A 12181-nucleotide genomic window follows, 5' to 3' on the forward strand; every position below is an offset into this window, starting at 1 on the left:
GTTAATGACCAGTTCAAGGAGCTATATCCCATGAAGGGTCCCGGGCTGAACTGCTAGGGATAGTATTTCTTCAAGTGTTGTGCATTCCACGACCTTTTACCCTTATTGCCTTGGGCATCTTCCACGTAATAGGCGGCTATTCCAGCTTTTCCTACCACCTTGAATGGACCTTCATACTTGGCATCCAGCTTTCCTCTTTCTCATGGATGTTGTATTTTTTGCATAATCAGGTCTCCTTCGTGAAAAACCTTAGGGTACACTCTTTTGTTGTAGGCCTGGGTCATTCTTTTGCGATAAGCTGCAAGCCTAATTGCAGCTCGGGACCTGTCCTCTTCGAGTAAGTCCAAATCCATTTCCCGTAATTCTTGGTTGTTTGCCCCATATGCCATTATCATAGCACTTTCTTGTCCAATCTCTGCGGGAAGAATAACTTCAGTCCCGTATACCATGCTGAAAGGAGTTTCACCGGTTCCCGACCTGGCTGTAGTTCGGTAAGACCATAACACTGATGGGAGTTCGTATACCCATTTCCTTGGTTGTGTCCAAGCGTGTTTTTAAAGCTTGAACTATTGTTCTATTGGTAACTTCAACCTGTCCATTTCCCTGCGGGTATGCTACAAAAGTAAAAACTTGTTCGATCTTTATTTCTTGACACCAAGCTCGGACCTTGGCACCAAAGAACTGTCTCCCATTGTCTGACACCAACATACGCGGGATCCCGAAGCGGCACACTATATTTTCCATAGAAAATCGAGCACGTATTTTTCGGTAATTTTAGCTAGAGGCTCGGCTTCAACCCATTTAGAGAAATAGTCCACGACGAACAACAAAAACTTCCTTTGGCCCGTGCTAACTGGGAATGGCCCCACAATATCCATCCCCCATTGATCAAAAGGACAAGCGGCCATGACTGCCTTCATATATTCTGCAGGTCTCCACTGTAAATTAGCATGTCTCTTGTAGTAACCCAGATTCCATTTTAAGATAATAATATGATAATCATGATTAAGGGTCCAGTCTAAACTGCTGAACTGTTGAGCTGCTGAACTGCAGCTAGGGAATATGAGCAGCTAGGGAAACATGAGAAGCTAGGGAATCTGCTGCTAGGGATTATATAGCTAGGGAATATGAGCAGATAGGGAAACATGAGCAGCTAGGGAATCTGCTTCTAGGGATTATATAGCTAGGGATTCTTTAACTAGGGAATTCTCTTGCTAGGGATTCTACGGCTAGGGAATTCTGCTGTTAGCCTGTTAGGGAAGTTCGTTACTAAGAAAGTTTGAAAAACTGCTAGGGAATCCCGAACTGCTATTAAGGAATCCCGACCTATTGCTAGGGAATCCCGACCTACTGCTAGGGAATCCCGACTTGCCATTAAGGAATCCCGACCTACTGTTAGGGAATCCCGAACTGCTATTAGGGAAGCCCGAACCCTCCAGGACAGGCAGGCAGGTGTGTGGACGCTTGCATGAATGACAGTTGGAGCCTAAGCATGAGCTGTCAATAATGGTAGTGACTCAGCTCAAGCATCTGATACGTGGCGTGCTTATAGGAGCTCGGACGTCTCGACGTCAGCTCAAGAATCCCGATCACCCCAAATATTTGTCTATAAATAGGAGCTGGGGATTCAGTTATTTTTCACATCACTTCCATCTCACTTCATATCTTTACCCGGAAAAGAGTAGCTCGGGAGCTCGGGAAAGAGTAGCTCGGGAATTCGGGAAGGAATAGCTCGGGAAGGAAGAGCTCGGGGTCGGACCAAGAGGCCAGGTCGGGTTGGGTCGGACTTGAGACCAGGTCGGGTCGGGAGTTGACCTAGGACAGTTAGGGGTTGTTTTTTTCCAGCTTAGTTCAGACTTCGGTGTTAGGTACATACACATTGACTAAGATTTCCAACGAGTATACATGTTTATATGTTGCATTTATTTGGCATTATTATGTGGCATGATGTATGTTTTATCGCTTTCTATATTCATATATCATGTGCACATACACGTTGAGCCTATACCTTGTTATACCTGATTATAGAGCCGCTCAGCTCTATACTCGATAGTCTGTCACTGAGAGTACCGCGACGGCGGGGACATGTATGTCTGACTACTCTGGTGTATTAGACGAGTGTGGTTGCACCCAAAGGTTGATCCGTGCGGTGGCAGCACTCATGTGGCGCCGGTACTGAGCATGACTTTTCAGATGACCATTTACCAGTCATCATGTTGCATGCATCATATACATATGTTTACTCATGTTTATGTACTGGGCGTTAGCGCTCACGTCCTAGTTGTTATCTTGGACACCCATTCCACGGGGCAGGTCGCAGGATGGACGGAGCCGGTAGCTCGAGGAAGGATTAGGGAGCCAGAGCTTTTCAGGGGCTTTTATACAGCATGATTTGTTTAGCTGTATAAATGTTTTAGACAGTTTATTTTAAGCATTTCAATATGGTTGTATCACTACAGATTTAAGCCTGGATATATTTTCCTAAGCTGTTATGTAAATTATGGATTATGTTTCCGTATGTTTTTACTCTGTTAAGAATTTTTTTGTATTAAGTTTAATGCATGCTATTAGTTGTCAGTTAGTAGGTGATTCCATGCAAGGTCGTTACAATTTTGGTATCAGAGCATGCATGGATTTTGGGATTAGTATTTGGGATTTACTCTCATCTTAAGTAATTATTGCGCATTTGGGATTTTAATGTGCAATTCTTTTCAGGATATGGCTGACGAGAGTCATGGTAGTGTTGGCCAGGGAGGTGGTCATCATCATCGTCACCATCGCCATCAGGATGATCGACATCGTCCTCATGAGGGTAGACGTCGTTACTCTATTAATAAGTTCATGCAAGTAGGACCGAAACCCTTGGTGGGAGGTGAGAATCCTGAACAAGCAAGAGGTTGGATGTCTAAACTCGAGAGTGCGTTTCGAGCTTTCGATTGCACTGAGGAGCAGAAACTGGAAGTTCTAGAATTCGTTCTAGAGGATCGAGCACGCTTATGGTGGGATGCCAAAGCTACTCAGGCACGTACTGAGAGAGGACAGGTGACTTGGGGGGATTTCTGTCAGCAATTTCAGAAACTGTATTTTCCTCCAGCTGTTCGTCAGGCACGATCTATGGAGTTGCTGACTCTGAGGCAAGGATCAATTACTATTGATCAATATCAGCAACAATTTCTTGATCTGCTACCTTTTAGTCCTCATATTAATGACAGTGATGCGTCCAAGTATGATATCTTTCTGCAAGGCCTGAATCAAGATATCTACTCACAAGTTGTCGTATGTGATAATCCGACATCTTATGAGACTTTGGTGAACCGTTGCCGTCAAGTGGAGAACAGCAATAGGCGGGCACTGTTGATGATGCCAGGACAGCCTTGTGGATCTTTTGGGCCTAGGGCTCAATCTGTTGTGCAATCTGGACCTATGTCTTCTACTACTACTATTACTACTTCATCTAGTTCTCGTGGTTCACGAGGTACTTTCCGTTTCGGGAAGAAAAAGAAGGAGGAGGAATTTTGCAGCCACTGTGGTGGGAAGCATCCTGCGGCTTCGTGTCGAAAGGCTACTGGTGCTTGTTATATTTGTGGTGAGCAGGAACATCTGCGGAGAGATTGTCCTCAGCGCATGGGTTCTGCTAGTGGATCGGGATCACAGGTTGGATCTCAGGCTTCTACTTTTCCACGTCAGCAGATAGCACCACAGAGTTCTTCTGGTTACCGTCCACAGACTCAAGGGCAGGTATTTGCTCTGTCTCAGGAGCAGGCTACGGAGGGAAGCGATCGCATGTTGGCAGGTACCTTTCTGTTATGTGGTATTCCTGCACTTGTCTTAATTGATACTGGAGCGTCGCATTCCTTTATTTCTAGTCATTTTGTTAAGAGACATAGATTACCTTATGTATCATTAGATATGGATTTAGTTGTATCTACTCCGCTGGAGCAGGAGGTAGTAACTAAGCGTCTAGTGATGGGTTGCCTTCTAGAGTTTGAGGGTAATGTGTTATCGGCTAATCTGATGATATTATCGATGGCAGATTTTGATTGTATTTTGGGAATAGATATGCTGACTTTGCATCACGCTACTGTGGATTATTATCAGCATCTGGTACAGTTTCATCCGGATGAGGGTGATAGCTGGTACTTTTATGGTAAGGGTGCGCGACCTCCGATGCCAATTGTATCGGCTCTGAAGGCATGTCATGTCTTGGAGTCAGGTGGGGAGGGCTACCTCATTTATTCAGTTGATATGTCCATAAGTAGTCCGGGTATCGATCAGCTACCGATTGTCAGCGAGTTTTCAGATGTATTCCCTGATGAGATTCCTGGTTTTCCTCCGGTTCGAGAGGTTTAACTTGGTATTGATCTAGTACCAAGAACTACGCCTATATCCCGAGCACCTTATCGTCTAGCACCGTCAGAGATGAGGGAATTGAAACAGTAGTTGCAGGATCTGCTTGATAAGGGATATATTCGTCCGAGTGTTTCTCCGTGGGGAGCACCTGTTTTGTTTGTCAAGAAGAAGGATGGATCGATGCGATTATGTATTGATTATAGGCAGCTGAATCGTGTCACCATCAAGAATAAGTATCCTTTGCCACGAATTGATGATTTGTTCGATCAATTACAGGGTACTTCTGTTTACTCCAATATAGATCTGAGATCGGGATACCACCAGATGCGGGTACGAGACTCAGATATTTCTATGACTGCTTTCAGAACCAGATACGGGCATTATGAATTTCTGGTGATGCCATTCGGTTTGACGAATGCACCGGCAGTCTTTATGAATCTGATGAATCAGGTATTTCAAGAATATCTGGATAGATTTGTCATTGTATTCATTGATGATATTCTTGTCTATTCTCATGACAAGGATGAGCATGCACAACATCTGAGGATTGTGTTGCAAACGTTATGAGATAAGCAGTTGTATGCGAAATTGAGCAAGTGTGAATTCTGGCTTGATCGGGTAGTGTTTCTCGGTCATGTGATTTCTAGTGAAGGAATATCTGTTGATCCTAGTAAGATAGAGGCAGTGCTGAACTGGTCTCGTCCGACGACGATTGCTGAGATTCGTAGTTTCTTGGGTCTAGCGGGTTATTACCGTCGGTTCATCGATAATTTTGCACAGTTGGCCAGGCCTTTAACTCAGCTTACTCCGAAAGATGTTTCCTTCATATGGTCCTCGGATTGTGAGGAGTCATTTCACGAGCTGCGTAGACGTCTTACTACTGCACCTGTGCTAGCTCTACCTTCTGGATCAGGAGGTTATGTTGTCTATACTGATGCCTCTGGTCAGGGGTTAGGATGTGTTCTGACACAACATGGACATGTTATTGCCTATGCTTCTCGACAGTTGAAGACACATGAGAATAATTATCCAGTACATGATCTCGAGTTAGCCGCCATTGTATTTGCTCTCAAGATTTGGAGACATTATCTTTATGGCGAGAAATTTGAGATATTCACGGATCACAAGAGTTTGAAGTATTTATTCACTCAGGCAGAGTTGAATATGCGACAGATACGCTGGATGGATCTTTTGAAGGATTATGATTGCGAAATCAAATATCATCCAGGTTCTGCTAATCTTACTGCTGATGCCTTGAGTCGGCAGGTGATATTTTCTGCACTTCAGACTAGTGAAGTATCTCATTTGATTCAAGAGTGTTGTTCATTGAGTTTTACGCTCAAGCACAAGAAAGGGAGAAATAAGATTCGATTGTATACTATTCTATCTGAGCCAGCATTGTATTCTCGGATCAAAGATGCTCAGATATCTGATGTTAAGACTCAGCGTTTGGCACGTCTAGCCAATGGAGTTAATACATCTAGATTCCATTATCAGGCAGATGGTTTATTATGCTTATCGAATCGAGTGGTTGTGCCTGATGTTGCGGAGCTCAGAAATGATATTCTTTCTCAAGCTCACAGGAGTTGATTATCTGTTCATCCTGGAAGTATGAAAATGTATAAGGACTTGCGAACTAGATTTTGGTGGAAAGGGATGAAGCGGAGTGTATATCAATTTGTTTCAAGATGTTTGGTTTGTCAACAGGTCAAGGCTGAACACCGACGACCAGGTGGATTACTGCCGAATCTTGAGATTCCCGAATGGAAGTGGGAACACGTGACTATGGATTTTGTTACCCACTTGCCTATGACGTCACGTCAGTGTGATGCTATCTGGGTCGTTGTTGACCGTCTGACAAAATCAGCACATTTCATTCCTTACAACCGGGAGTATTCTTATGATCGCATGGCACGCTTATATGTCCAGGATATAGTGCGATTGCATGGAATTCCAGTGAGCATAGTCAGTGATAGAGACCCGCGATTTACCTCACGTTTCTGGGGTAGTTTTCAGCAGGCGTTGGGTACCACTCTGAGTTTAAGTACTGCATATCATCCGGAGACTGACGGGCAGTCAAAACGGACGATTCGTACATTGGAGGATATGCTACGTTCTTCTGTCATGGACTTTGGTTTATCTTGGCAGGATCAGTTACCTTTGATCGAATTTGCTTACAATAACAGTTATCATCGTAGTATTGATATGGCACCTTTCGAGGCATTGTATGGTCGACGGTGTCGTACTTCGTTATTCTGGAATGAAGTAGGAGAACGACAAGTCGAGGGTCCTGAGTTAATGCAGCAGATTGTAGACAAGGTAGATTTGATCAAGCGGAGAATCAAAACTGCTCAAGATACACAAACCAGTTATACTAATATTCATCGCAGGTCATTGCACTTTGAGCCTGGTGAATATGTGTTCTTGCGAGTATCACCTTTCAGGAAGGTGATGAGATTCGGTGTGAAAGGCAAGTTGTCACCTCGTTTCATTGGACCTTTCCAGATACTGGAGAAGATCGGAGACGTTGCTTATCGTTTGGCGTTACCGCCATATCTTTCCAGTATACATGATGTTTTTCATGTGTCGTTACTTCGACAGTATATATCTGATGAATCTCATATTATCCAGCCTACAGATTTTCAGCTAGAGCCAGATCTGTCGTATGTTGAACGACCACTCTGTATTCTAGACAGGAAGGAGAAAGTTCTTTGAAACAAGACTATACCACTTGTGATGGTACACTGGCAGCGCCGAGGAATTGAAGAAGCAACTTGGGAAACCGAGAGCCGTATGCGAGCGGAATACCCTGAGTTGTTTGCTTTATACTTTTGATTACCATGTAAAGATGTAATTACCGTTGTTGTAATAAGACATGGTTTTCTGTTTCATATTGTTATCTTAATTTGTCTTTAGATTTTATTTCGCGGACGAAATATCTAAAGGTGGGGAGAATGTAGTAACCCAGATTCTATTTTAAGATAATAATATGATAATCATGATTAAGGGTCCAGTCTAAACTGCTGAACTGTTGAGCTGCTGAACTGCAGCTAGGGAATATGAGCAGCTAGGGAAACATGAGCAGCTAGGGAATCTGCTGCTAGGGATTATATAGCTAGAGAATATGAGCAGCTAGGGAAACATGAGCAGCTAGGGAATCTGCTGCTAGGGATTATATAGCTAGGGATTCTTTAGCTAGGGAATTCTCTTGCTAGAGATTCTACGGCTAGGAAATTCTGCTGTTAGCTTGTTAGGGAATTTCGTTACTAAGGAAGTTTGAAAAGCTGCTAGGGAATCCCGAACTGCTATTAAGGAATCCCGACCTGCTGCTAGGGAATCCCGACCTACTGCTAGGGAATCCCGAACTGCTATTAAGGAATCCCGACCTACTGTTAGGGAATCCCGAACTGCTATTAGGGAAGCCCGAACCCTCCAGGACAGGCAGGCAGGTGTGTGGACGCTTGCATGAATGACAGTTGGCGCCTAAGCATGAGCTGTCAATAATGGTAGTGACTCAGCTCAAGCATCTGATACGTGGCGTGCTTATAGGAGCTCGGATGTCTCGACGTCAGCTCAAGAATCCCGATCACCCCAAATATTTGTCTATAAATAGGAGCTGGGGATTCAGTTATTTTTCACATCACTTCCATCTCACTTCAAATCTTTACCCAGAAAAGATTAGCTCGGGAGCTCGGGAAAGAGTAGCTCGGGAATTCGGGAAGGAATAGCTTGGGAAGGAAGAGCTCGGGGTCGGACCAAGAGGCCAGGTCGGGTTGGGTCGGACTTGAGACCAGGTCGGGTCGGGAGTTGACCTAGGACAGTTAGGGGTTGTCTTTTTCCAGCTTAGTTCAGACTTCGGTGTTAGGTACATACACATTGACTGAGATTTCCAGCGAGTATACATGTTTATATGTTGCATTTATTTGGCATTATTATGTGGCATGATGTATATTTTACCGCTTTCTATATTCATATATCATGTGCACATACACGTTGAGCCTATACCTTGTTATACCTGATTATAGAGCCGCTCAGCTCTATACTCGATAGTCTGTCACTGAGAGTACCGCGACGGCGGGGACATGTATGTCTGACTACTCTGGTGTATTAGACGAGTGTGGTTGCACCCAGAGGTTGATCCGTGCGGTGGCAGCACTCATGTGGCGCCGGTACTGAGCATGACTTTTCAGATGACCATTTACCAGTCATCATGTTGCATGCATCATATACATATGTTTACTCATGTTTATGTACTGGGCATTAGCGCTCACGTCCTAGTTGTTATCTTGGACACCCATTCCACGGGGCAGGTCGCAGGATGGACGGAGCCGATAGCTTGAGGCAGGATTAGGGAGCCAGAGCTTTTCAGGGGCTTTTATACAGCATGATTTGTTTAGCTGTATAAATGTTTTAGACAGTTTATTTTAAGCATTTCAATATGGTTGTATCACTACAGATTTAAGCCTGGATATGTTTTCCTAAGCTGTTATGTAAATTATGGATTATGTTTCCGTATGTTTTTACTCTGTTAAGAATTTTGCTGTATTAAGTTTAATGCATGTTATTAGTTGCCAGTTAGTAGGTGATTCCATGTAGGGTTACTACATCTCTGGCAATTATAACATGAATTAACCAGATCTGATGAGTCCTTTCGCATAGTGGGCCAAAAAAAACCAGCAAGAAGGGCTTTCCGAGCTAGGGCAAGGCTACCCAGGTGACTCCCGCAAGAACCTTCATGAATTTCCCGCAACACGTAATTAGCCTCGTTGGGACCCAAACACTTCAACAAAGGTTGAGAAAAAGATCTTTTGAACAGAATTTGATCGATCATGATGAAGCGAAGAGCCCTTCTTTTTACTTCCTTAGCTTTCTTAATATCACTTGGCAACTCTTGCTTGGTCAGATACTTATGTATATCATATATCCAATCCCCTTCTGGTACTTGAGCTATAATATCATCCAAAGTTTCTAGCTGAGACACAAGTTTCCGACCTGGAACAATGGGATCAGGGCGGTCGCTGAGGGCACTAGCTAGGCGAGCCAAGTGGTTTGCCTTGATATTTTCAGCTCGAGGGAAGAGCTCCAAGTTCAACTTGGTGAATCCTTCTTTGGCTTTGTCTAATGCTTTGGCGTACTTCATCATCTTCTCATCTTTGATCTCAAATTTCCCGTTACTCTGTTGAATGGCTAGTTGGGAATCGAAATGTAGAATAGCTCGGGAGATACCCAAATTTCGTGCTGCCTTCAGTCCAAGTAATAATGCCTCATACTCCGCTTCATTCTTAGAGGCTCTGAAGTCCAATCTAATTGAGATATTAGTTTCTTCTCCCCAAGGTGAGATTATCACTATTCCAGCTCCGCTTCCCGATTGACATGATGACCCATCTACAAAAATCTTCCATAGCTCTTCTTGTTCTAACTGAACTGTCTCTACCAAGAAATCAGCTAGGGCTTGAGCTTTTATAGCTGTTCGAGGTTCAAATTTGATATCATACTCGCTCAATTCTGTGATCCATCTGATTAGTCTACCCGATACGTTTGGGTTAGCTGCGATTTTTCCCAAAGCACTATTAGTGAGTACGGTAATAGGATGTGAGAAAAAGTAAGGCCTTAATTTTCTCGCTGTGATGACCAGAGCTAAAGCAAGATTTTCCTGAGTTAGGTAATTAAGCTCGGCCCCCTTCAAGGCATGACTCACAAAGTAGACGGGCTGATGATTGACTCCGTCTTTCTTGACCAGGACCGAACTGGCTGCTCGAGGAGTAACAACTAGATAGAGGAATAACTCCTCCCCTTGAGTAGGCTTATTCAGTACAGGCAGTTGCTTTAAATAGGCTTTCAAATCCTGAAAGGCCTTTTCACTTTCATCACTCCACTCAAAATTTTTCGTCTTTCGCAGTGCTTTAAAGAAAGGGAGTCTCATGTCTGCCGATCTACTTATAAACCAAGCCAGTGCTGTAATTCTTCCTGTTAATCTTTGTACTTCCTGTATATTCTTTGGGGAGCTCATAGAGATGATGGCTTGAATCTTTTCTAGATTAGCTTCGATTCCCCTCCTTGTAACCATATAACCAAGAAATTTTCCAGCTCGGACTCCGAAAGTGCACTTGCTAGGGTTTAGCTTAAGCTGATAGTGCTTCAGAGTTTGAAAAGTTTGAGTCAGGTCGGTAATGAACTGGTCGGCAGTATGGGTCTTGACCAGGATATCATCCACATAGACCTCGATGTTTTTGCCAATTTGCTGCTTAAACACTTTGTCCATCAACCTTTGATATGTAGCCCCGGCGTTTTTTAGCCCAAACGTCATGACCACGTAACTATGCGTTCCTGTAGAAGTCACAAAACTCACCTTGTCCTTGTCCTCTTTAGCTAGAGGGATCTGATGATATCCCTGATAAGAATCCAAAAAACTAAGCAGCTCATGATCTGCAGTTGAATCGACAAGTTGATCAATTCTGGGTAAAGGATAACAGTCCTTCGGACATGCCTTGTTCAGATCCCAAAAATCCACACACATGCGCCATTCACCAGAAGACTTCGGTACAAGGACTATATTAGACAACCAGGTCGGGAAGTGGATTTCCTCAATGTGTCCAGCCCTGAGTAATTCGTCTACCTGTTCCTTTATTACCGCATCCTTTTCGGGACCGAAATGTCGTTTCTTTTGAATAATAGGGTGACAACCCTTTATTACATTGAGCTTGTGCTCTGCTATTTCCCGGTGTACCCCTACTAGGTCTAAAATTGACCATGCAAAAACATCTTTATTTTTTTCCAAGCATTCCAGTAGCGGTTGCTTCAACTGTGCTCAAGGGTGCGAGCAATTTTTAACATCCCAGAAGGAGGGGAGATCATGATTTCCTCAATTTCTATCAGGTTGAATTTTTCCATTCCAAAAAGTCCAGGTCTGTCAACACTATCAGTCTTGATCACCTTTTGCTCTATTCTGACCTCCTCCACATAACACTTGCGAGCAATAACTTGATCACCTTGTACTTCACCGACCTCATTACCCACCTGGAACTTCATTTTCTGATGCAGAGCTGATGCAACAGCCATGAAAGTGGTCATGGCAGGTCTGCCTAGTATGGCATTATAGGCGGATGGAGCGTCTACTATAATGAAACTCACAATCCTGGTCTTGCAAGCGTTTCCTTTTCCAAGAGTTAGGGGTAGGTGCACTAACCCAACAGGTCGGATTGCATGACCCGTGAAACCAAAGAGTGATGTTACGACGGGCTCCATCTTGTACTATCCCAAGTCCATTTGATTTATTGCTTCCTGGAATAGAACGTTGACAGAACTGCCTGAATCCACAAATATCCGAGCTACATCATAATTTGCGACCATGGCCCTTATTACCATCACATCATTATGGTTGCTAGAAACCCCTTTCAGATCCTCCGGCCCAAAAGAGAGGGTCGGGCCGGTATGGACAATCTGATTGTCAATCTCCATATTGATTAATTTTATGCTTCTAGTTTTCCTAGCTCGGTTTGAATCTCCATCAGTGGGGCCTCCGAAAATCATGTTAATAATTCCTCGAGCAGGTGGAGCTGGTCTTTGATGAGCTCGGTCATCCCTGGCCTGGTCCTGATTTGGGAGATCTTCTTGGGGAGGAGCAGTCCTGGCTCTTTGTCTCGATCTTCCTCGTTGTCTTCAATTCGGGCGATACCCCTCTTGACGGATCAATATATTTTTTATTTCAGAATGATGCTGTATTATCTTTTCAATATCTTGATGTAATTGACGAAAATCCTCCGTAGTATGCCCATACTCATTGTAAAATTGACAATATTTATTTGATTCCCTTTTTCGAGGTCCCTTCTTA

At 43.7% G+C, this 12181-nt stretch overlaps 1 protein-coding gene across 1 annotated transcript; it reads right to left on the minus strand.

Moving 5' to 3' along the window:
* Positions 1 to 200: 200 nt before the first annotated feature.
* LOC140872046 (uncharacterized) lies at positions 201 to 11595 on the minus strand. Its single transcript, XM_073274782.1, has 5 exons — positions 11154 to 11595; positions 8984 to 11088; positions 759 to 938; positions 525 to 603; positions 201 to 415 (listed from the first exon to the last, which is right to left on the minus strand). Exons 1-5 carry the CDS (start codon positions 11593 to 11595, stop codon positions 201 to 203), a joined length of 3021 nt encoding a protein of 1006 aa, XP_073130883.1.
* Positions 11596 to 12181: the final 586 nt, after the last annotated feature.

This window comes from Henckelia pumila, unplaced genomic scaffold (assembly GCF_033568475.1).
Source record: "Henckelia pumila isolate YLH828 unplaced genomic scaffold, ASM3356847v2 CTG_461:::fragment_3, whole genome shotgun sequence".
Classification (NCBI taxonomy): Eukaryota; Viridiplantae; Streptophyta; class Magnoliopsida; order Lamiales; family Gesneriaceae; genus Henckelia; species Henckelia pumila.

What these genes read in the sequence shown, in the direction of transcription:
- LOC140872046 (XM_073274782.1), bottom strand. Translation starts at nt 11,595, where the DNA reads ATGGAGCCCGTCGTAACATCACTCTTTGGTTTCACGGGTCATGCAATC. An exon ending in TGCTCGCACCCTTGAGCACA is followed by an intron (nt 11,089 to 11,153) that starts GTTGAAGCAACC and finishes GGTCAATTTTAG; the next exon opens with ACCTAGTAGGGGTACACCGG. An exon ending in GGACACAACCAAGGAAATGG is followed by an intron (nt 416 to 524) that starts GTATACGAACTC and finishes TTCTTCCCGCAG; the next exon opens with AGATTGGACAAGAAAGTGCT.